This window comes from Phyllostomus hastatus, unplaced genomic scaffold (genome assembly GCF_019186645.2).
Source record: "Phyllostomus hastatus isolate PE091 unplaced genomic scaffold, TTU_PhHast_1.1 phas_contig_148, whole genome shotgun sequence".
In the NCBI taxonomy this organism is placed as follows: Eukaryota; Metazoa; Chordata; class Mammalia; order Chiroptera; family Phyllostomidae; genus Phyllostomus; species Phyllostomus hastatus.
In genome coordinates this window covers 22,574,757-22,600,062 of record NW_025333607.1, presented here as the reverse complement: position 1 = coordinate 22,600,062, position 25,306 = coordinate 22,574,757, and the positions used below count along the sequence as shown (strand labels likewise).

Sequence of the window (25,306 nt, the reverse complement as noted above, 5' to 3'; positions counted from 1 at the left end):
CCCCCTTCCTCCTCAACGACCGAGTCTGAAGACAATCTTTACAGCCAGGGCTGGGAGCGGCACCCGGGGAGTGACATGTGGGAACCCCGAGGGCAGACTTCCCATCAGAAAGCAGTGTGTGCGCGTGTGTGTGTGTGTGTGCGCGCGCATGTGTGTGCACACGTGTGTGTGTGTGCCTGTGTGGATGCCCTTCACGGAGCCCGTTTTCGAGGCGGGGGATTCGACAGGCCTCACGGCTTCTTCACGGGCCCCGATCCAGGACTTAGCAGGGTCTCCCTTGGAGAGCCCCCCTTCCTTCCCGCGGACAGATTGATGCGGGAGCGCTCGCCGGCCCGAGGCCTTGACCAGCCCCCGGGCCCGCAGAGCCGCGGAGCCCGGTTTTGTTTCTCGGCGTTCTTGATTTACATGCACTAATTGGTAGCTAATGTGCTCCCCAAGGCCAAGGCAGGTATTTGTTGCCTCCCAAGTCTTTTCCTTTCTTCCTCGTCTGCTTTGAACGGGAATTAAACTTTGTGCCGGGGTAGGTCTCTGGGCTGGGTCCTGGGGGTCAGCCTCCAGCCGCCGCTCAGCTGGTGTCGCACGGGTCCACCCGGCAAATGTCCACCTGGCCCTCACGCCCAGGGCCCGAGCGTCCCCAAGGAGAGGGCGGCAAGACAGAGCGCACAGCCCGCATGGAGTCTGCATGTCCCCCTGGGCAAGGCGGCTCTCACTCGGAAACAGGGTTCTGCCCCCCGCCCCCGCCCCCGCCCCCGCCCCGTGCGTGGCCCTCCCAGGCCCCCCTTCCCCCGTTTGCCGTGAAGCCGAATGTCTTAAATAAACTCCCTGCAGGCGGCCTGTCTGGTGGGCAACGTGCACTGCGTCTGGCGGGGATGTAACTGACGAGGTGGGGCTCTCTCCGCACGTGATGTTGATGTTCGCAGTCAAGAAAGCTCGCTATTGATTTTCCTGTAGCTGTTTGTAACTATTAGAGTTGATACATCAATAGCAAAGCAAAGCGCAGTGTTTCACCGGAGGCAGAGGCCAGGGGTTTGTGACGTCCTGGCAGTAAATCGTGGCAGAGTCTTCAGGACAGACCGCCGGGTCCTGCTAACTCAGAGTCCCTGGCTTCCCCGGAAACAGCTGCCCTGGCATCGCCCGGTGTGTCCCAGCAGCGCCGTGCCAGCGGGCACAGGTCAACGAGGTGTCATCCTCCAGAGGAGGCTGTTTTCCCCCCGGGGGGGCGGAGCGGTGGTGGTGGGGGGCCCCTTTCAGCTCAGTGGGTGGCCTGCCGCCACCACCCTTTCTGGAGCCCAAACGTCACAGGCTTTAAGACAGCTCCAAGCATGGGCCTCTCCTGGGGACACCGAGCCGTGGGGGACACACAAGCCGCCATCCGTTCTGAACCCGCGAGGGCCCGGGACGAGGCACGGCGCTCCCGTGGGTGGGGTGAGGGCAGTGGCTGCGAGGGGTCCCGGTGGCTGGGTCAGGGGAGGGGACCAGGCGGGCAGGACTTCCGCTCCCGCGGTCTGTGCCTCCCAGAAAGGTACCAGGCACCCCGAGACCCACGGCCGATGCTCTCGTTTAGCCGGAGACGGTCCTAAACAAAGGGCCGCACGCCGCCCCACGGGGCCCCTGACAGCTCTGAATCAATGGCGGCTTCTGAGTGGGTGTGACTGCTCAGTCCCGCCCCTTCTCTCTGGCCCTCTCTCCCCCCCGCCCCCCCCCCCCCCCGCAACGCCTCCGCCACCTTCACGGAGCGTGTAGCCACATTTACAGACATGGGGGCAACTCTGCAACAATGACACCTGTGCGGCACTCTGCGTGTCTAAGCCGTTTCGCAAGCATCCTGTAATCAGTCCATTAATTACTGGGCTTTGAGCTTTGCCTGGAGCTCGCCCCCATCAAATGTATGAATTATTTACTGAGGAGCCGTATTTTTAAGTGGTGCTGACAGTCATCCAGGGTTTTACTGTTATAAACATAGAGGCATTAAATATAAATGACGCTTACTGGTGCTCAGGACGGTTTCTGCCTTTCCACTAGACTGAGGCGAGTGACGGATAAACTGGTTTACCTATGAACTCCTTGCACACGTAGCAGAGTTTCTTATCTCCTGCAGTAAGTATCCACCAAGGATGAGGAAACAGGCATTAGGTTCTCCATTCGACTTTGGTTTCCTGTTACGTGTCGTTCTGGGGAGTGAATGAACCGGACGGCACCGAACCAAGTGGGTGGGGAGGGCTTCTGCGAAGTGCTTGGTGGAGCTTCTGGTCAGTGAGTGTTCCATCCGCCCACCCATCAATGCGCCCATCTCCCCACGCACCCACCCATCCATCCATCCATGCGTGCATCCACCCAACCCCTGACTCACCCATCCTCACCCACCCACCCATCCATCCAACTGCCATCCATCCTCCATCCACCCACCCATCCATCCTTCTTCCATCCAACTACCATCCATCCATCCACCCACCCATCCATCCTTCTTCCATCCACTATCCAACCAACTACCATCCATCTATCCATCCATTCATCCACCCATCCATCCTCTATCTACCCACCCATCCATCCATCCAACTACCATCCATGCATGTGTCCACCCACCCCCCCACCCTCCACCCATCCACCATCCATCCATCCATCCATCCTCCACCCATCTATCCACTCACCCATCCATCCATGTATCCACCATCCATCCATTCATCCACCATCCATCCATCCACCCACCCACCCACTCATCCTCCATCCACCCACCCACCCACCCATCCACCCATCCATGCACCCATCTATTCACCCATCCACAGACCCATCCATGCAATCTGAACACCTACTCTGTGCTAAGCTCTGGGGTACAGACCTCAGACAAGCGACGCAAGCCCTGGCGCAAACAGGCCGTGGGGGCGTCAAGCAGGAATCTGCAGAGAGGCAACACCTGGGCGCCACATGATCAGTGTGTGCGTGTGCGTGCGTGTGTGTGTGCATGTGCTGGTGCTGGTCGTGGGGGGATGTGGGAAGTCAGGACCCCCACGTTCATCTCTAAAGTGTGCAGTTCCATTCGAGTTCCCAGCTGGGTTCTTTGTGGACTCACAGCAAACCCACCCTGAAACGTGCGTGGAAAGGCAAAGTGTGAGACTGTTTTGAAACCAAAGGTAGAGGGATGGACAACCAAAGGGTAACGTGTGCTCAACCACACACTAAGGCTTATTTAAACAAATGCTTAAAATGTGCGATTCGCACTGTGACGACCAAACAGGCCAGGGGGACAGAACCGAACGTCCAGAAAGCAGCACGCAGGCCTCGAGCAGAAGGGCGGCATGAAGAACTCGGGGAGGACGAGCCACTCGGCGCCGGGACGGCTGACCGCGGCGGGGAACGAGACGGCGTGGAACACACACCAGACGCCCACCTGCCCCTGTGCCCAGAGGCCAGCTCCGGGCACGCTGAAGACCTGAGTGTGGAGAGTGCGGCTTTAACGCATTTGGGAAAAAGCTGAAGGAGAATGAATTGTGTGGCTTTCAAGGTAGGATTTCCTAGAGGAACGACAAAGCACACAGAGAAGACCTCAGAATATGGCTACTTCTGGGAAAGAGCAGATATGTCACAGGGTGGAAAGGAAAGCCAATCCAGTCTAGTTTAACCTAACGCAGCCTCACCTCACCTGTGGAAACGGGACCTTCGGATCAATAAGGACGGGCACAGATTCCACTGGGCACGGGACGGGGACGGGCACTTCAGAGAGACGGAACACATGATCCCCAATCTCGCTTGTCCGCAGGATGCAAACTAACCCAGAACGACGGCGCTTCAGTCGCGGTGCTGGTGGCTTGCGGAGATGCGAGCCACCCCCTTCCCCCCACCGTCCCCCCCACCCCTTTCAGTGCTGTGGCCACGATGTACAGCCACCGGGAAAATGATTCAGGGATTTCTGGAAAAGAAAGGGCTGCCCAGCCAAGTGTGTAGGGGGAGATGGGAGACAGGGGTTCCCTCGGCGTTGCTGGTGACACACACCCGACCGCACACCCAGCCACTGCAGCGGTGTGGTGTGCTCAGTCACCAAACACCGCGTACGGGTCACTGACAACGGCGCCCAGCCTCTGGACCGGGGGCAGGGAGGGTAAGCGGCAAGGGAAAGGCACTCCGATCCTAGGAACCGTGTTTTTTCGTCAGATAAGAACAAGCTTCTGCAGTGTCCTCGGCCAGAGGAAGCTCCGCGAAGTTACGACTAGAGCCGTTGCTGTTACGGTGCCCCTGCCCCCGCCCCGTCGGCACTGCCCTGGACCACTGCCAGCACGTGTGCTTGCCCAGTTCTCCTGGCATCGCTGTGGCCAGCGAGGACAGCAGCTAAGACAGAGAAATTTTTTGAAGAAATTGCAAATTCCTGCAACTCTATCCCGAGTGTGAGTATCAGAAACGCACGGAGAGTTCTGCGGTGCGAGTTTGATCTTCGCGTCCTAGAAATACTTGAAAACAGGCGCGGGGCCGCGGCCCGAGCTCCGTTCCCTGCCCTCCCACTCGACACCGTCGTGCCCACGGAATGCCACGCGTGGGCTCCTCAGCGGCGGGCGGTGCGGGAGGAGTGCGCCCGAGCGGGGCGTGGGCACTCCTCTGTCCCGCCCCTCTCCGGCTGGTGTCTGGCTCCGATCCCGGGGACCGGGGACGGGCGGACCGGGAAAGGCCGGCCACACTCGTCCTCTGAGGCGCACCCTGGGGGTCGGAGAGGGCACGCAGCGGGGGCTCAGGCCCGGAAGTCACGGAGACGTGCTGTGCTGAACCGCTTTCCACGGGGACGGGCTCGGTGGTGCCGGGAACTCAGGGTGGACACGGGCAGCACCTCCCCGTGGCAGGGCGGTCCTGGCGAGCGCGCCCTGCTAACAAGCACGGTTCGTGGCGGCTTCTCGAGTAGCGGCAGGGGTTCAGAGGAGGGAGGGCAGGTCTGCCTGGGCGGCTGGGGCAGACTCCTCGGCCCCCCCCCAGACCTGGGCTGTGGGGCGTGACCTCCATGCCAGCACCGGCGAGGCGGAGACCCCCGTGCACGGTCCCCTGAGCCACACCTCTGAGGGGGGCTTCCTGTACGGCGGGCTGCGCACGAAACCCCAGACGCTTGACGTGCTGAAAGGGCTTCTGCTGACGGCAGCGCCGGTGCCTTGCGGGGTGGCAGCTCACGAGCACCGCGTGCCCGGCGCCGTGCCGAGTTCTTCCTAAAGCCGGCCCTTCCCGCGTCACCCCGACCCAGACCCCCAGGCTCCCGTCCTGCGGGGCGCAGCCGGTGGCCCAGGTCTGGTTCCGCCGAGGGCCTGGCTGGGGGCAGACCGCGCTCTGAGTCCGGCCACATTCCGCACGACCGCTGTCCCCTGCGATGTCGCGTGGGCGACGCCGAGAAACCGGACTCTGACCGAGACGGCTCGCACAGCGGGCAGCGAGGCTGGGGCAGAGGGCGGGGAGGCGGGTTGTTTCAGGTACGTTGTCGGCCCCACAAACAGGCCTCCACGACAGAGCAGAGCAGAGCAGGGTGACGTGGCTGGAATGTGGTCACCGCCCCCCGCCCCCTCCTCCCCCGGGGAGAGGAGGCGGCATTGCCCAATCTGAGGTCAGCACGGTCACCAGGTCGCCGCGACCTTCACGCAGGGCACAGAGCTCCCAGTGCCCCCTCCCCCGTGAGTCGGGGTGCCACCACCATCCACAAGGACGACACTTTTAGATGTAGTTCAAGGGCACGGCCGGGAAACATCTAGACCCGATTTCAGCAATAACGCAGACGCAGCGCCTCAGTGTTGGCAGGAGCCCGGGCCTGGGCTCCTCCTGCCGTGCGGGCGTCTCAGCCGGGACCCCGACTCACTCCGCGTCCCCCACTTTTCACCCACTTTTCCAACCCGAGGGGGTGGACCTGGCCGCAGCACAGGCCCCTCTCTAAGGTTCTGGGGTTCGCTGTCCCTTCAGGGCTGAGGCCAGAGTCTCTGTTAACAATCGGGGAGCTCAGGGTGGGGGGTTGGGGACAGGGGTTCCCGCTGAGGCCCCTGGAGGTGACCCTGCGCCCAGTTTCCCAGCTCTGCTCTTGCCCCAGTACAGTCTGTGTGACCCGAGAAGGAGGTTCCGCTCAGGACAGAGGCCCGACGCCCGCCTCTCGTGGGGGGCAGGGGCACGGCTGGGCCCGGGTGGGGGGGGGGACGACAGCAGGACGCCATGCGGGGGCGTGGCCGGCGGCTGGCTGCGCTGTGCCCGCCTCAGAACAACGTCCCCGGGGTCCACAGCGCCGTTCAGCCCCACCAAGGGGGACCCCCCCAGGGCAGACCGCAGGCTGCCGGTGCTCATGGCGCCCACTGCAACGGTTTTGCCTGTTGGGTCTGTCTATGAAGCTTCATCTTTCAAAGGGACGAAGGCCATTAGCGTCCAGGGCGGCCCGAGCCGGTCTGCCTGGAATGCGACCCTCTGAACCACACGGAACGCGGGCGCCAGCCTGGGCTTGCCGGGCATTCTCGGGAGGGTGGAGAGGGGCAGACGGGTGACTCAGCTGTGAGTCATGGGTGCATCGAGCCTGTTCTGGAACATTCCTGAGGCCCGGAGCGAGCCAGCCTACGGGATCCGGGCCGACCAGGTTAGCCATCCGGGCTCCGGCGGGGAGGTGAGGACAGCAGTGGGTTCGGGGCCGCCGGAACCAGGGACACCGCTTCTGAGGCAGCGGGAGGAGAGACCCGCCCGTCTCCGAGGCCTCGCCTCCCTCCACGGCAGCCGTTAGTGCGATGACACTGGGAGTATTAACACCCTCCAAGTAATAAACGTTCCCAAGTACGCGCTCTCCAGAAATATGCCTGAATAAGGGCTATTCAGGCAATTATATTCCTGGGCCGGCAGATAAGAAACGGCCGTCCCTTCTCCTGTGGCTGTAAGTACATATTGATTAAGCTCAAACTTAGAACTCCAAAATGAATTATCTCCGGTCCTCGCCCAAGTGCTCCTTGCACTGCACGGAAGGAAAAACCCCACACAGCACCCAGCGCAATGCATTTAATTAAGACACGCGTCAACTTTATGTGCTGCTGTTCGCCCCGGCCGGCGCGCGGCGGTGTGAGTATTGAGCGGCGGCCTCGCCGGGCTGCTGATCAATGCCCCTGACTGCCCGCTGCGGCGGCCGGCGGCGGGAGGGGTTTCGGCCAGCCCCGCGCCCGTCGGCCAGCCGCTGCTGCGGGCGCCGGGGCAGTGGTCTGACCCGCGTCGAGTGAGCGTTTTTCTGAATCAGGACGCCCCTCGGGAGACGGTGGAAAGGGAGACGGGGGCGGGTGGGGAGAAGAGCCCGGGGGGTCGGCGTCGCCCACCTGGCCTCACGGGGAGCCGACGCACCTGGCGGGAGGCGTGGGGTGGACGTTCGCTGCCCCTCGACGTGGAGAGCACGTGGGATGTGTGTGCTCGCGAGCTGTGAGCGTGCGTGAGTGTGTGCAGCGTAATCACGGCGAACTGTGGTTACGGGGCAGGGCTGTCCCAAAGCCAGCTTCGCCCGTGCGTGCTGCCCAGGGGACCGGGTGGCAGTCTGAGGAGGGCACCTAACGTTGCGACCTCCGCAGGCGAGGCCGCCCCAAGCCTGGCACGACGGTGTGCCCGGGGCGTCGGCTCTCGGGACCCCGCCCACCCCAGTGAGCCGGGGGGCTTGCGTCGGCCGGGACAGCCGCGCGCCGACTGTGCAGGTTCAGCCGTGAAGGCGCTCTGGTCCTCCGGCACACCGGCCTTCCCACAGAGCGAGCGAGCACGTGCGTGCGTGAGCGCCCCCACCTCGCACACGGCGGGACCGCGGACCGGCAGCTGGATGGTGCAGCGCTGAGGGGGAATCCGGTGGGGGCCGTCCGGGGAAGCCAGCCCCACGAAACTGACCCGCACTCCACTATAGGCCTTGCTGGCCGAACCGTCCCCGGCTGCGTGTCACAGACGACTTGGGGGACGGCCTTGCTCCGAGTTTACAACGAAATGGGGCCACCCGTGCCTCTGCCTTCTCCGCGGCATTTCCCGAGGGCCCGGGCGAGCGAGCGCCCAGCACGGTGCGGGCAGCTCGGGGTCCACGGAGCGAGGCGCAGGCGGGACGGGTCCTGCCCGGAAGCGCTCGGAGGGCCGCGTGGAGTCCGCCCACCGCCGGCGACTTGGCCCAGAGCGAGAGCCGCGTCTCGGGCTGGGGAAGCCCTCGGCGAGGAGAGCCATCTCGGTAACCTTCTCCTTGACCTGACCGAGGATGAGGAGGTGCCCCCGGGGTCCTGGCTGGCCGGGAAAGACAGTGACTCACAGCGGGTCAAGGCCGCTGTTCACCGGGGACGCAGGATGTGACAGGCCCCCCGGGGCTGTCTTTTGCCGCCTGGGACACGCGAGAGCCCAGCGGCGTCCAGCCGTCGAGTCCGCAGGCTAGGAAGACCCGACGGCCAGAGGAACAACTGGGTTGGCCAAGTCCGGTCTCTCTGGGCACCTGGGCCACAGCGATGTCCCCGACCTGCTCGAGTCGGGACAGCGGGTTCAGGGGCTGCAATAGGAACCCGGGGGCTGCCCCCCAGCTCTGCTTGTTTTGGGGGGGACACAGGGCGGGAATCTGACCGCACCTGCACAGCTCACGCCCTATCTCCTCTCGCCAAATCTACCACCTTCATCTCTCACCGGGGTGGGGGGTGCTGTGCAGCCCCCTCACACCCCTGCCCCGGCGGCCCCTGAGGAGTCAGTGAAAGCCTCATTTGCCTTCCAGGTCATAGGGGCTGGGCGGGGATCACGGCATTTTGGGCTCCAGACTTGGGGAGCAAGGTTCAGGAGGGTGTGGGGACAGCAGATCCTGGCTTTGGACCTGGGCTCGGCTTTCGAGGTAAAGCAGCCACTTGCGGGCTAGCCCAGGGACGTGGGGGCTCAGCGCCCATGTACTCCAACCAAGGTGCCCCTCCGATGCCGAGATTGATGATTATTTGTTGTTTCTGTTGCGGGGGAAGCCTTCCCTTCATAAACTGGGAACTACTCAAATGTTACTTCCTGTTATGTTGTATCTGCTTCTTCAACAACAAACTCTTGGCCAAAACTATTTAGCTCTGCTCTGGAAGCCACGCTTCCCTTCCTTCTTTAAACACTAGGCAGGGCTTTAAGGGGCTTCCAGGCTGCTCATCCCTGGTGCCTAGGCTGCTGAGACGGTCGCATGCGTTAGCGAGGAGGAGGGTGGTGGGCACATTCGTTCAACTGGGGAAGGGACGGTAGGTACATTCATTCAACGGGAGGAGGGACGGTAGGTACATGGCCCCATTGCTCCAGAAGGTCATGCATGAGGCTCAACACTTCCCCCATTCTGTGGCATTGGCAGAGAATATAACAATTTTGAAGAAACGATGAAGCAGAGATAAAAGTGATGAAAACCAAACCCAGTCATGATTCATCCCTACTTCTTCGAACGTAATGCAGTGATCCAACTAATGCAAGGCACCACTCACACGAGACGACTAAGCATTTTACCACGGAGATGCTGTGAGATTTCTTCCCCAGAGACGCAAATGCACAAGGCGAAGAGACGAGTATCTCGCCATAACCCAGGTAACCCAGAATATTCTGTGTGATCACAGCCAACAGGCCTATGCTCGCATCCTCTCGGTTTCTCTAGAATCTGTTCTTGGGTAGAGCACGGCGAGTTCCCCGGCTAGACCCGTCCCATTTCTTGTGGTTCGCGGAGAAACCACACAGGATTCAACCCCGGCAAGGGAAACCTTTGAACACCACATCTATGAAATTCTGTTGTCCTTTTACATTTTCAGTAACATCTCTCTCCTCTGCATTTATCACATTTTCCAAAATATAAAAATGTTCCTTCTACTTTAAATGTTGACTACATGTGAAAAATTAACTCTGGTTCTATTACTTCAAACTGGGCTTTTATTAGCAACAGTTGTGCGGCGATGTCAAGAGGAATTTTCGAACCGAGGCGCCCAATTCGGAGAGTGGACACATCTGTTTTACTTCTGAGTTTGTTTTATTTTATTTCTTGGGATATGAATCCACAGCTATCTTAGAGCTGAAGGCTAAAGAAAAAACATATGTTGGTAAATCTGATTTCTGCATTTTTTCATTCAAGGGAAGTTGCCTCCCTCAGCCGCCTGCCAATAAGTAATAAATGGACTTGGCAAAAAGTTTATTTAAGTTGGCTTTATTAAGCCAACAAAGTGCAGAAATCAAGTCTCGGACAGGCAGAAAAATCTGTTCCTTTGAAGTCAATAAAAATCCATCTCCTTAATCCTTTTTTTATTGCAAGGAGTGGTGATTTTTCTCATCTGACTCACCGAGAACCTTGATTTGGCTAATCTGTCTTGCTCTGTTATCTTTCTCCTCCAAAGCTCTCCGAACGGCGCGTCCCTCCCCCGACAACTGCCACCTTCTGCACGTGCTTAGTGGCCCCTCTGGGCTTGAGCACTCTCTAGTCCATCCTGACGGAGGCCGAAGACGCAGGCTCCTAATTACCATCCATTTTGACAAGAACAAACACAGCAGCAGGTAGCCAGCTACAACGAAAGATGCACAGAGACAATCCAAAAACAAATGGCAGAAAGATGGCTAGAACTCGATGTCATCTCTCCTTCCCAAACTGTCTCCATTAAACCTTCTGTCACAGCTTCCTGTGACTGCCACCTCCTCACTGTGACCACTAAGGAAGGACATTCAGGACCCCGGTCTCATAACTCCTCGTCCACACCCCAGCCTGCCCACCGCGGCGTCCTGGTCGCATTGGGAGGTTTGACGATGGGGAAGGAAGGGCGTGACCTTGACAGAACAAAAACACGCACGGCACTGAAGACACTCGGAGCTCGGCCGCCCGCCGTGGCGTGCGGCGGGACGCGGTCCGGAGAACGAGGTTTCTTACCTAAGCTGAAGAGCACCAGGAATTTCAGACACACGAACTCCCGCTGGTCCAGCTGGAGGGAGCGCAGCTTCGCCACCAGCTCCTGCGCGTGGCTCATGAGGTTGCTCAGGGTGGCCCCCGCCTGCGACGCTATCATGGCGTAATCCACCTGCAACGCAGAACGACGGGCCGGTGACCATCGCGCTCAGAGAGGCGCAGTTCGCCTGAGCCCTTTCCCACGCGCGGTACACACTCGTACCAGGTGGCTTTCCCCAGACGAGGGGCCGAAGACACACTCTCGTATTGGAAAAGGCAGCGCAATTAGTCTGATAGGTCTAATTATTTCGATAGCTTTGTAGGGAATAGTTTTTGACTCAATTACACACATGTATATATATCCCCTTTCCATTGTGAAATTGCATTATCTCACAAGATTAAGGCGCTACCTCTCATGAACAAGTTCGAAGAGAAAGACACTGTCCACAAAAGCTGAGTTCATTCAACACAGAGTTCTCTGAGCACACAGTGGTGGTGTGAGTGAGCCGGGGGAGGTGGGGGGACAGGGAGGCAGAAATAGCTTTCTGTTCAGAGACTATGTTTCAAAGACCTCCTCCGAGGTCGAGGTCGCGTGTTTGTGGGTGCTGAAAGCGTCCCAGTTACATTGTTGCGTAGCTTGCCAGGGCCCAGCAAAGCTACAGCGACTGTGGCCATGTGATTACGGATACATTTCTCCCCAGAGACAGCCAGGGCCTTGCTTATAAGAAGAGTTTCTGGACTGAGAACGCAACACAAAAAAGGGCTCACATCCTTTTCCGTCAGAACCGGTGCCGCGACGCACCAAGCTGGGATTATTCTCGGAGACGCAGGAGGTTCCTTGTCTAATAATAAGATGTCGGGGTGGTTGTCAGTGACCAATTACCGTCTGACGGGGAAGCCCAGCCAGTACCTGGCGGCCCCCCCCCCCGTTTTCGCCGAGGCGCTCTGGGGCACACGCCTCTTTCAGGTGCATTTAATATTGCAGAAGCAGCAAATCTGTCTGGGAGGCGAGGGCTCCTGTGCCAGTCAGCTGGAGCGGGCTGCATGAAATTTTTATATTTATTGACATTTCATTACCATAATTGACTGCGCTCGCCTGTCTAGGAGAAGGCTCGGGGCCGCCCCCGCGCCGGCGGGCTGCTCCCCGGTGGGGGATTTGCAATTAAAAACAAGGCAGAAAGGGTTTTGTTTTTAGTGTGTAAATATGATGAGTTGAATTTTCAGCTTTCACCGGAGAACCCTGGGTGTACAGAAACGTTCTTGAAGAATGAGGAAAACGATGCGTCCGTGGAAAGACGACCCCCAGAGGTGTCAATCAGTTTGTGCGGAGTCAACTGCGCATGAAAACGCCACGGTGAGCCTGCCCGCCGGGGCGGCCCCGTCTGCCTGGGGCGCGAGTGGCTTCCGTCCGGACGCCTGCGCATGGGGGGGGGTGCGGGGGGATCCTGGGGCTCCTTCAGCTCCCGTCTCCAGCGGGTGCAGGAAGAGCCCGGCACGGGCGGCTGAGCCTGGAGCTGGGGGCAGGCGGACCCCGGGGGGTGCCCACTGGTCAAGCGCCCGGCGCAGAAGGACGCGTCAGCGACCCCTTTGCCAGTTCCCTTGCAGACAGGCCCACTCCGGGGAAGTTCTTACGTCAAGTGGGGCCTGAGCTCCTCATCTCTCCGGGACCGTTCTCGCTCTGACTCCTCCCGACCAGGGTGACCAGGGTGACCAGGGTGACCAGGGTGACCGAGACCCTGCAGGAGCCAGTGGGGCGGAGGGGGGGCGGGGTGGAGGACAGTTGGGGCTGCAGAGCGGGGAGAGGACCGGGCTGCCGCCGCACACGAGCCCTCGGCGAATGCCGCCGGTTCCGAACGCCGCACCTCGGGCGAGTCGTCCGCAGTCCCTGCGCCTCAGAGCCCCGCAATGAGGCCGCGCAGCCAGACGGTAATAAGGCACCTCCCCATCCCGTGATTCTCGGGGCGGGGGGGGGAGCAGTGGGAACAGCCCTGCCCGCCGAAGCGCGGGGCCAGCGAGGGCCGTGGCGCAGCTGCAGGGTCGCACGCGCCCGCACGCGCACACACACACACGCGCCCGCACGCGCCCACACACACACACACACACACACACGGTGCACCTCGCTCGGAGCCCCGGGCAGGCCCGAGCGCGGGAAGGCGCCCGACACCACATGCGTGCTGGTGCGAACCCAGCGATCACGACGGAGTCCATCCCATCGGCCTGCCGTCGAACAGGTGTGCCGCAAGTTCAAATCCCAGGCCTTCGGGGAGCTGGCCGAGGTCGTGCCTGCAGCTGCGAAGGGCCTGACGGAGGGGTGTTCTTGTGACCCGACGGGCCCACTGAAGCTCGGGGCGTTCTGGAAGGTGTGACGTGATCAGCGTGACCACTCCGGGCTCGCCTGTGCGGATGTTGTGGGACCCGGTGCCTGGGGCGGCGGCGGACTCAGGAGTCCACGGCTCAGCAGCGCCTTCAGAGCCGGACGCGCACCTGTGCTGCCCCGAGGGCCCAGACAGGCTCATCGTCACACAGGGGCTCCGGGAACACCGGTGACACCTCCCTCCAGGGTAGTGTATCGAATTGCGCGGCTCCGAAGGAGGCCCCGCGATTCATCTGCAGACCGGCAGCGCTCTCGGCCGCGACGCCCTCCCTCCCGTTCTACCGCAAACACAGTTACATTCTCGTCCCCGCAGGCGGAGCGCGCACCCGTCGCAGGGCCCGCCGGCCTTGCCTTCCACGTCCTTTCAGTAAAGTTAACCGGTCGCCCTCTTTCACTTTGTCTGCGTGCCATGAGATGCAAGGCAGGGACTGACGAAATCCCGGGGGCCGGCGTCGTCCCGTTTGGATGAATTCACGCGGCGTGAGGGTAGGAGCGGTGTGAGCTGCATTGCTTTTGGCTCGGACAGCCGAAACTTTGGATGAGTTGAATGTTGTGAGGTTCCCGTCATTTTAACACGCTCCGCCCCTCATAGAAGAGAGTAAGTTGCCAGCAGACGCGACGGCGATGTTGCAGAGGCTGGTGTTTAGCTACAATGTGCAAAGACTGAAAGCAGCCTCGACACAGAGTACTCTGTTGTTGCCTGGTACATGTTTTGGGTGCATTTCGTTTTGCAGTGCTGGGTAGAAATGGACCCTTGCCATAGCCGTAAGGTACCACACGTATAGAATTGCTGTGATAATGCTTAATGTTTGTGATCATCATTGTTTCCTTTTTGCTTGACCAGGTTATTTAGTGTGTACTTACGTGGATGCCTGGTTAATAGACAGAGTGAAAACACACTAGCTGACTTCTGCCCTGCTGGTGTGGCTCAGTGGATTGAGTGCTGGCCTGAGAACTGAAGGGTCACCAGTTCGATTCCCGGTCAGGGCACAGGGCTGGGTTGTGGGTCAGGTTCTCAGTAGAGGGGGCATGCAGGAGGCAACCACACATGGATGTTTCCCTCCCCCTCTTTCTCCCTCCCTTCCCCTGGCTTTACAAATAAATCAATAAGATCTTAGGAAAAAACCCCATAGCTGACTCCGGGTTGGGTGGGAAATTGGTGGGAAATGCTGGGTCCCTGGTTCTGTACCAGGTGCTGGAACCACTTCTGGCGCCCGGGCCCTGCGTGCACCCTGAGGGGACCACCCTGCAGACACGGGCACGTGCCGGGGGGAGGGGGCGCTATCCTGTCCCTCTTCCCACTTCAGGCTCCAAGCAGCACTTGCCCGGGAGTCCCCCCACTTCTGAAATTCCGTCTAGTCTTCCTCTCACTCCTGGGCTGGGGTACATGCATCACATCGTGTACCTCGAGCTGCATTATGGGCCTTGAGCTGGGCAAGAGCTGGACTCTGGGCAGAGCAGCAGCCGGGGACCTGCCCCCCTCGGCTCACCCATCGGAGTTGCCATAGATGTGGTGCGGGTGCTGCACACGTGTTTGGGGGTGACACAGGGTGCTGTCGGGGTTCCCTTCATGGCAATGCTATGGCCCTAATCTTAAAACACGCAAATAAACATTTTCAGCTGTTGGAAAGGGATTGTCTCAGTGCCGTGGAGAAAAGTCTCCAAGCAAACCTGGAAATTTATGATGAGCGATCAGGGAGTACTGTGCTGGGTTTCTTCCGGTTGAACCTGAGCAGGGAGTGGGTTCAAGTTCAAGTTCTGCCCAGCGGTTCCTTGTCACCTAACCTCGGGAGGGGGACAGTGGTCAGCCCTCCCCCCCAGGGATAAGGCACCTTCTTCCCATCTCTCCTGAGCTGGGCCCTGGGGCCTGCCTGGGGGGGCCGGGGGCCCAGCCCCACCCAGCGAGGGTGGGGTACGCCCGTCATCAGTGCCGGGTGCCGGGTGGGGTCTAGTGTTTCCCCGTCACTGACCTTCAGAAACAGCCTAAACCACGTGGGGAAGTTACGCCTGCCCTGTCGGTTATTGGTGGGTGTTCGGGTGTTTTGCGTGCTTCTCTGAAATAATGCCGTTTAGCTTCCCCTGTGACGGCGCTGAGCTGATTTCACACGACGCCTCACAGAAACAGGCTTCTGTCGTCGTTTCAAAGCTCTCTGCTCGAATTTAGACCGGGGGGGGGGTCGGCATGCCCCTGTGGCAGATGGGTTATTTTATTTAGGAAAGTAAGACCCCCCCCCCACTTAGCATGTTTACTCTAAAGACTGAGAGAGAACCCAACAGAAATGGCTGATCTGGGGGGGGCGGCATTATGAAAGACCCCCCCCCCCGTTTTCCTAGGGGATTCATGGCTGCAGGAGCGTGGGGGTGTCTCGGCCGCACGAGAAGGAGCCGGAAGTGGCAGGTGGGCGGGACGAGGGGTGGGGGCGGGCCCTCTGGGCCTTGAGTCCAAGGTAATTGTTTTCATTGAGCAATTAGGTTCGGGACACGTCTAGTTAGTTCCGGGTCAGTCCACCCAGCTCGTGCTTGTCCCGTGCCCGGCACCTTCGGCGTCACACAGGTGTCGCAGAGACACGAAAGGCGTCCAGCACTGGGTTCAAGTTCCTTCCTCCTCCTGGTGGGGAGCTCCCGCGCCGTGGCAAACGTCTCCCTGTGTCATTTCCACCTTCAGAAGCCGCAGGAAGCCCAGAGGTGCATTCACCCTGTTTCATCGAGCTTGTTCCACGAAAGACGGGAGTTGCTTCGGCGTTTCCGTAAGCGGGCCGCCTGGTGGACGGAATCCCGGTTGGGCTCTCCCCCTGGACCAGGCGGGAAAGGGTAGGCGGGGCGTCGGCGGAGACGCGGCTCTCTCGGACAGGGCGTGTGCGCTCAGTCAAGAACACCGCACGGGCTAGGAGGTGGCGTGCCGGACGCGTGCTGGACGCACGCAGGTGGTCACGTCGTGAGGTACCTGGAACCAGGTCCCCGTGCTGCACCTGCCACTAATGTAACCTTTAACGTCAACTATAATTTTAAAAAGTGTGGTGGGAGAGGAGACCTGGACGATCAGGCGGCAGGGGCAGTGGGAGGCGGTGACCCCGCCCCCCCCCCAGCGGTGGGGGCAGAGCCCCGGGCGGCAGTGGCCGACGCAGAAGACCGCAAATAGCATCTGTGCCCGGACTGTTCTTGGGTTTGAACAGAAAGACAAGAAATGCACTTTCTCTACTTTTTAAACGGTAATTACGTCTGCCCAGGGGCAGCACTTAAGGGAAAATGAAATGTGAAATAAGGAATATTTCTAAAGAGCCGGAATGGAAGTGCTCTGGGAGAGAATGGCAGAGCCCATTTGGTTCCCGAGGCCCGGACGGAAATGAAATCACGTTAATTTGCGGGCTGAGGCCTGCGCTTCTCCTAATGCAGCCCCGAGCTCGGCGAGGTGAGGGGGCTGGGAGGCAGAGCGGGCGACGAGGCTCCCGACGTGGGTACACTCCCCGCCGAGACGCGGGGCGGGGGCGGGGGCGCCAGGCCAGCGAACCCCGGGAAGCCCAGGCGGGCAGGCCACGGCGGCTCTGCTCCCCAACCCAGCGGCGTTTCCCAGGACAGACCTGGGAGGCAGGGGCCGGCAGCCGTGAGGAGGCTCGAACGGACCCAGTTTGCCAAACCTCCGGGCCAGCGCTTGCCTTGCATCTGGTTGGGGAAACACGGCGCGTCCAGCAGCAGTGGACGGCGTGGAGACAGCCTCTCACCCCCCCGAGTTCCGCGGCACGCTCACGTCCGCCGTCCCTGCTGCTGCCGGATGCAGGACGGCCGAAGCGAGGCTGACCACGCGGCAACGCCCGAGCGGGGACAGTGCCACCCACTGACGGGACCCCGGTGTCCCACGCGTCCGTTTTGGTGAGAGCTCAGTTACAGGATGGAGGGTCAGAAGTATGAGGGCACGGCCCGGTCCCGTGCGGGTGGAACGGGGTGGGGGTTCCCCAGGAGCCAATGTCCTCTGCCCCGGACACCCACCCAGCCCACTGCATGTGACGTGGCACCCTCGGGTCCCGGATGCGAGCCGACGTCCCTTTCTACCCTCTTCAGCAGCACCCCGGCCTCTGCGGCGGTGGGCGCCCATTTAGGGGGATTACTCATTGCCCACTGCTCCCCGCGCCAACCCTGACTCCCACGAGGGCACCCGTCCTTCCTGTTTCGCCCACGGACACGTGCCGGAGCCCCAGAACAGTGCGCTCCATGAACAGTTGTCGCCAGAGCGAGGATCTGTTGAAAAAGGAGTGCCCTGCCTGGCGTAGCTCAGTGGATGGAGTGCGGGCTGCGAACCAAAGCATCGCAGGTTTGATTCCCAGCCAGGGCACATGCCTGGGTTGCAGGCCATGGCCCCCAGCAACCGCACATGGATGTCTCTCTCTCTCTCTCTCTCTCTCTCTCTCTCTCTCTCTCTTTCCCTCCTTTCCCTCCCTAAAAACAAATAAATCTTTTAAAAAAAGAAAAGGGAGTAGGAACCAGAAGTGATTTCTTCCTTCCATCCTCCTGTTGAATGGCCCCCGTTCTCGACAGACGAGAAAGCCTCCTGATCCTCCTCACCCCCTGCCTCCACGCCGACCACGCAGATTACGTGTGGCCTCTGAGCCCGCCCCTTCCGCCTGTGTGGCCCCCGAGTCTTCAGGGCTCCACAGGCGACGAGGGCTTCTAGTCGCCGACACACAAACGGGCAGCAGCAGCTCGAGGAAACCGCCCCGGGTCTCATCGTTGACTGTGGCTCAGAGGTCGTTTTGACCCTTCGCAGGCAGCCCGGCAGCCCGGCGGCCCGGTCACGGCCGCGTCTCTGAGAGTCCGTCTGCTCGGTCAAGGTCAGCCGTGACCGCGGGGGCAGGAACACCGGGCGCCGGTCAGCTCTGTCCGTGACCTGCGGCCAGCCTCGCCGTTCGGAGCACAAGAGCCCTTCTGACCCAGTCACGTCCCCGCCGCTCTGAACAAGCTTAATAAAGAGACACTGTGGGTCTCGGCACTCACTTGCTGCCCGGTAACCAGGAAGATGCACCCCTCCTTCCCGTGGACCACCTGGCGGTAGACGTGGTCGAGGATCAGGAGCTCGCTCCAGCAGTTCTGCAGCAGCTTCATCTGGTCGTCCACCTGCAGCAGGGACAGGAGCACCCACAGGTTACGTCCCCACGCCGTCGGTTCCGCACGGTTCTGTGCACCAGCGAGCCGGCCCCCGAAAAGCCGGGGGGCCCCACCCACGGCCCCCAAACAGGGGTGCTCAGAGTTTACAGCGTGGCTCCTGAAAATCAGCACTTTTCATTTTCATCTAGGTGTGCAGTTTTCTGTCCCCCCAGAAGTACTTAGCGCTAAGCATTCACAGCCGGCGAGCCGCTGGGGGGAGGCGCCCAGGACGCCGGGCAGCTGCCTGACGTGAGCGGGGCTGGCAGAGCCGGCTGACGGGGGTGCAGGCGCCCGTCCTCCGCGACCCCTGTGGAACGACCCCGGGTCACTCGTGCTCACGCGTCCGGAGGCTGGCTCACGGAACCGAAGCGGACACCCGCGGGCTGCCCACAGGGGGGATCTACACAGAGGACACGAGCCTCCCAGCCCCAGGGGCTTCGGGGCGGGGGGGGGGGCGCCCTGCCGCTGCCTGCAAAACCGACCGAGTGTCGGGGTTGCGCCAGACCCTGCGCGGAGCAGGGTGGCCCTGCGGCTGCCCGGCCGGCGCTTCGGGCCCGGACAGTTGTCCCGCACAAGCTCTCGAGTTCACTCTCCGCGTCTGAAAATCGGGCGGCGCCCGGCGGCCCTTCCACCTGCCCTCCACCTCACCCCGCAGGGGACCGCATGTGTCCGTGACAAAAGCACACCTGAGGGACCGCCCACAGGTCTGTGATCGCCATCGCCACGGCGACAGGCCACGGGTGACTCCGTGCTGTGGAGCCTGCCCAGCCACAGGCCGCTGTGTCTCAGAGGTGGTGGCCCTGATTAGACGTGCGCCGTGGGCGAACACGGCGCCCGGCATCGGTGCGGCGGCAGCACCCCCGTGCGGTGCTTCGGACTGGACTCCCGGGACCTGCCTTTGCAGTGGGCAGACCCGGTGCCCTGGGGTCCCAGAGAGGGTCGGCGGGGCTGCCCCGGTGCCGCCTCCACACAGGCACCAGGCTCTGTCCAGGTCACCTGGGGAGGCGCTGGGATTTTAGGAACCGAGCGAACCTAACTCACTTTGACACGTACTCGTGGAAGCGGCCACGCCGAGGCCCTCGGGATGAGGCTGACGGTTCTCAGGAAGGTTCCCCTCATGCGTCAGCAGCAACACGACCCTGCGGCCGTGTCCACGGGTCCGGGCCCCGGGGACCGCGGTCCCCCGCCCCGAGCTCCGAGCTGTGACAGGGACTCGAGGCACAACGGTCCGACCGCCGCCTGCGAGGGCCGGCGGGCCCCTGCCGTCTCTGAGCCCGACCCTCCGCCAGAACGCAAGGGACGGTGCTCGCCACAGGGCAGGGGCGTGATGGTGGGCGGCAGAGCCCGTCCCGACCCGCCCCGTCCGACGCCTGCGTAAAGGCGACCGTGGCGGTCGGAGCGGCAGCCAGGCCCCGAGATCGGGATCGGGAGGCGCTGGGCTCTCTGCCAGCCGGTCCGTTCCCACCCACAGAGGTCCCTCCGCTGAGCGACAGACGTGCGAGTGCCGGCCTGGGCTCCCTGCCGTCCCCAGGACGGTGGGGACGACACCACTCGGGGATGCCAGTCGGCACCAGCCACAGCTCTCTGTTTCCAGGGAAAGTCCCCAGGGGGGACACGCGTGTGGTGTCGCCCGTGGGACTCGGGCAGCCAGCGGTGGCAGCAGACACCCGCCCAAGCCTGGTCAGCAAACGGCGGCTCCAGGAGCTGCGGCCCGAGTCCTCGCGACCTCCAGGCCGCACCCCAGAGCGGCGGGCGCGGGGCCCGGCCGCCCCAGGGGCTCGGGGAGCTCTCAGACCGAAGCGCTGGGCTCCGGGGGGTGCCCCGGTGCTCTCCGCACAGCCGACACCCCCCACCCCCGGCGTCGCACCTGAAGTGTGTGGACCCGGCGGAGGGGGGTGGCCGCTCGGCCCCACGAGACACGTTTTCTCCCGTGACGCGCGTGAAGCTTCAGTGACGTCCGAGGCTCTCTTTCCGGAGGCCGACCACGCCGTGCTGTGCGATTGTCTCCCCAGAAACAGGTACCGTGCGCGTCAGTGTCGCGGATAATCTCAAGCTGGGGGGGCAGAGGAGAGGCCTGGGGGATGCATGTGGGGGCACGCGGGGGCACGCAAGTTCAGGAGCTGTTCTCATGCAGCGAGGGCGCGTCTGGCTTCCTCTGTGCAGGCGGGGGGCGAAGGAGCCCAGAGTCACCCCGGCCACACGGGCGGGGAAGGCGAGCGCCAGGGCTGGGGGCGCCTGGTGGCAGGCCCCCCCCCCGCCGTGGCCCCCGGTGGCCCCTGGCCTTCACGCGCCCCGGGACGCGGGTCCTTCCGACTGCAAGGTAGGAACTGACGTCTCCTGGCCGCCTGCTCTGTGGGGGTGCTGCGCCTGTATCTATCTGCAAAGGAGGACGTGGTTCGGTGTCCCGTTCGGAACAGGAGTGGGGTGTCTGGTGTTCGGTCCCCGTTCCCGGCTGTTTGGAGAGAGGGAGGCCGACCCGTTGTCCGGAGGGAGGGAAGGTTCCGCTCCCCTGAAGCCTCTGGCTCCTCATTGGGGGCCGACGCCGTGCGGCCCCTCTGCCCACGTCCGGAGGTGGCGGCCTCGGGCGGGCATCTGCTTCCTGCCCTTGGTGCCCGGTGTCCGGTGCTGTGCTTGGTGGGGTCTGTCCTCACTCTTCTCGGCATCTCCCGGCTGGAGGGTCTCCGTGACGACCCCGTTTGCACAGGTCCTGTGGGAGCCCGGCCACCTGTCTGCATCCCGGGGGGGGGACAGGGCCGGAGGACCGAGCTGTCCCTTGTGCCGGGCCTGCCCTGGCACCGGGCAAAAACGGTGCATCTTGCAAGAGCGTGCGTGGTGGTGATGGGCTGGGCGGTGGAACGGCCCTCAGTTCTGCACGTTTCTCAGTTCTCCTCCCCGAGCGCCTCCGGCCCTGAGCCCCCGGCTGAGCCAGCAGCTGCCCGTGGCTGCGGCTGGGGGAGGCCCTGTGAGGGCTGTCCCGCGCACGGGCCCCTCCGCACGGCCACCGGTCTGCACCCACCTTCTTGGGCCCTCGGTGACGCCTTCCTGACGGACTGTGCTTTCAACGCCCTCCCGAGCCACCGATTCCCACCTCGCCTCCCTCCGAGGCGGTTTCCCCAGCCAACTTTCTGCCTCCTTGTTTTCCATAATCCACGACGTCACGCTTTCTGTTCTCTGGACCCTGGCAGGGACACAGCTCTGCAGGGCTGTGGGTGACCTAGTTTGGGTGCAGCTCTGAACAAAAGGACGGGGTCGGTGTGATGGCTGACTCGTTCCTTATCTCGAGATAAGAAAGGTTGGTGCTTTAGAAGGTACTTTTTCCTTGGAAATCAGAGTCGGGGTGGGGGCACAGGAGGAAGATCATCTGGATTTTGGAGCAGATTTTTCACCTGCCAGTGCCGTCAGTAAACAATCTGAAAGGGGCCATTGGGGGGGGGACGACCGATGGCATGCACCTCAGCAGAACTCGGCAGCTGCCAGCCCGTACAGTCCTGGGTTATCAGCTGTCATAAAAGGCAGGCTTATCTCGGAGCCTGGTTACTCACCGGGGAAGCTATTTATTCTGACGCTGTGACCGGCGTGGAGGGGAGCACAAGCCCCGCATTGTTGCGGAGCCCAGCTCCCACAGCCCAGGAGGTTAATCATTAGAAACCTGTGCTTTCTCATAAGAACGGGCCAGTGGGCAAACAGTCCAGGAAGAAAAATGTGTGGATCTTTCTCAAGCCCCCGTTTAACTTGTCACAGCCTTTTGGCCGCCCCCTACCTCCCCGTCCCACCGCCCAGCAGCCGGGCCGGCAGGATGCGGTCTTGCTGGGCGTTGGGAGGGGGCGTGATGGTCGTCTGCGGTGACGCTTCCGGAGAGAGACGTGCAGGACGGCGTTCTCCAGACGCGCTCGAGGGGCGTTTAAAGTGGACCCGCACCTGTTCCTGAAACCTGCCGCGCGCTGGGCTGGGCGTGCCAGGCCGTGGGCGAGAACCTTGTCGCAAAACCGGGGACCGGGACCCGGCCGCCGCCTTCAAGGGCAGGAGACAGCGGGCGGTGCCACCTGCTGCCGCCGCCACCGCGGTCCCCGGGGGCCACCGCGCTCTCCTCGGTTCCCTTCCCGGGAGGCTCTGGGGGCTCCCAGAGGGGCTCCCAGAGGGGCGTCCCTCGGCGGCTGCTGTGCGACAAGGACACTTGGGGGCGCTTCCTCGAGTGGCTCCCGCCGGGAACCTCGGAACAGAGTACTTAGAACGAGACACAAAGTTTCTTCAGAGCCGTCACAGACGAAGTCCCGTCGTCGCTGTTGGCGTCGTTGTTACGTTTGCTTTGTGGCAGAAAGGAAACGAGAATTCCTGGAGGTGGACCCCCATTTACTTACTTGCTTATTTTTACTGATGCAGGGAGAGGGAGGGGAGGGAGACTGGAGAGGGAAACATTGACCGGCTGCCTGTCACACGTGCGCCAACCGGGGACGCAACCCTTCACCCAGGCCCGGGCCCCGGCTGGGAATCGAACCCACGGCCTTTCGGCTTGCAGGACGATGCCCAGCCCTCTGAGCCACGCCGGCCGGGGCCCCGCTCTCTTTTACACTTCCTTCTGTGGCTTTGGGGACATCGGGTAGGGGGGTCTGTGCCGACACGGGGGGAGGAAACTAAACCGAAACCAATCAGAAGCAACCTCACCCCTGTCAACGAGAACCCGCCCGGGGCCGGGCGCTGCTCGACACTGTTTATACAAAGCGCCCCATGACTGCAAACTGCTACAAAGTCCAAGAAAGAGAGGACCTCCCGTGCGCAATGATTACACAAGCACGAAGAACAATGCTGTGCCAGAGAAATCACAGCCGGGAGGGCTGCCTGCCGGCTGCTGGGATGTCGGGTGGGTTCCCGGCCCTTCCCGGCTGCAGATAACAGGCGCGGGTGCCGGGGACTTCGCTGTCAACACGCGGCCCGGAGCCGAGGGCTTCCGGCCCCGCTCCACGCCGCCGGGGTGGGACTCGGGGTGTTCTCTGCCCCCAGGATGTAGCCTCTGTCCTGCGGCAGAAGCGGGGGGCAAGGGGGCTTCCAGTCCATGACACCTGCCCCTTTCCGCCCCCAACCCTGTCTGAGTGGAGCTCCGCCCCAGCTCCCACCCGGCCGAGGCCAGCCGTGCACTTCTCCCCGTGTTCCCACGCAGCGCGGGTGCTAGACTGACCTGCCCCCCTCGTGCCTGCCCGCCGGACAGAAACTTAGCCCGAACTCCCCACGTTTCCCGTCCAGGGTCTCTGCCCAAGCAGACACCCCGGGCCAGTGCATGCTGGGATGGGTTAGCCCTGGATGGCCCCGGGTGGCCCCCCATGGCAGAAACCCAGCGGGGGGGGGGTGGAAAGTGGCTGTCACACCGCTGAGGCCTTAACCTCCGGAGAGGGGGGGAAGGGGGGACGTCCCGGTCCTGCCCCACCCCCGAATGACCGGGTGCAACACGAAGACGAGAACAGGGACCGGGAGACGGACGAGGGGAGGGCTGTGGGCAGAGAGAGGAGGCAGGACACAGGACACGGAACCCCCAGCCTCCCCCCGGAGCAGCCGGGATGCTCGGAGGCCCCGAGGGAGCGGCCGAAACCGGGTTTCACAGCAGGCGCCCCCAGTCTCGGGTCGCCAGAACGGGTCGAGGGAGCAGTCGGGGCCCCACGGGGTTCCTGTCCTGCCCTCACAGCCCTGCCCCGCCCCGGGGACGCAGCCCGCGGCCCCCTTCACGGAGTGTGTCCACCTCCTGGCCGGTCCCCTCCTCCCTGCAGCCTCTGCCGTCCCCGTGTTCCCTCCCGTCTTGTCCGACGACGCTGCCGTCTCACGACAAGCCCCAAGCAGGGCAGCCTCAGCATCGTCACCGTCGTCACCGTCGTCCTGCCCCCAGTGACGGTGGAGGCCCGGTCTGCTCCGGGACCCACCGGCTCACCCCCCCCCCACCCCCGGGGCAGCCCAGGGTCTCCGCAGAGCCCCCTCCAGCCCCGCGTTCCACGTGGGTGGGTTTTCCCCACCGGCCTCCTCCCTGCCCGGCCGCCACACCCGCACGTGGGAACGGGGAGCGGAGGGTGTGGCGGTCGCAGTCTCGGTCTCTAACGATGCACTTTGCCCAGCGCTCACCCCTCCTCTCACCCCCGTTTCCAGAAGCTTCCTGTTGAAACACGAATTCATTACACACAGCTGTGGACAGGTGGGAATTTGCACACAGCGCCCAGCAGCCTTTTCCGTCCCAGTGTCTGTGCACAGCCGCCCCCGCCCTCACCATCCCAGGACGGAGGGCGCTGGACGTACGGAGCCCCTTTCCCCGCGGCTGTGGGTGGGGTCAGGACGTCGCACAGCCTCGAAGTCCCTGTGGGTGCGAGCACGTGCAGAGACCAGGCAAGGGCATCCCTGCCCCCCCCCCCCCGGAGGCGGGCGGTGCCAGCCCAGCCCCCCTCAGAGCGGCTTCCCTGGGACGGGACGGTCAGTCAGTCGGCAGGGTGGGAGGCAGTGCCGTGAGGTTGCTGACCTGTGCCAGGCCCCGAGACAGGAGCCAGCCCACGGACGGACCTGGGGGCCAGCCCGGCCCTGGAGCTCGGGGGACAGGTGCTGAAAGGAAGGTCGGCTCGCGGGTGCGGCAGCCCGGGCCCCGGGCGCCTCGTCCCAGCGCGGGCGTGTGCCCCCCGACGACCAGTCCAGCGGCAGATGCTGGTGCTGAGCGCCACGGAAACAGGACTAGAAGGGGAGCTCGTCCTTGGGTCCGCCAGCCACACGCTACTTAGGGAGAACCAAGCAGAACAGAAGCTGGTTCCTGCCCTCCAGGAGCTTACAAAGGAATGGAACGAATTAGATACAGCGTCGGTTTGCACAACTGATAATTCCAGCATGAGTATCCACGTCAATCTTTGCACACACCTGCCGGTGCGTCCACGCCCTTATGAAGAAAGATCGGAAGCAGCTTACGGGCAGGCAGGGCGAAAGACCGACAG

The 25,306-nt window shown here is 62.5% G+C and overlaps 1 protein-coding gene across 4 annotated transcripts in view; it reads right to left on the bottom strand.

The window, feature by feature from the left end:
- The window catches only part of NR5A2 (nuclear receptor subfamily 5 group A member 2), an 87,801-nt gene that overhangs the window by 13,930 nt on the left and 48,565 nt on the right, over nt 1-25,306 (bottom strand). For all 4 annotated transcript variants that reach the window (XM_045817145.1, XM_045817152.1, XM_045817137.1 and 1 more), the window contains 2 exons: nt 18,207-18,326; nt 10,832-10,979 (listed from right to left, as the gene is read on the bottom strand). In XM_045817145.1, the coding sequence (XP_045673101.1) occupies nt 10,832-10,979; nt 18,207-18,326 (268 nt within the window). The remainder of the gene's footprint in view (nt 1-10,831; nt 10,980-18,206; nt 18,327-25,306) is intronic.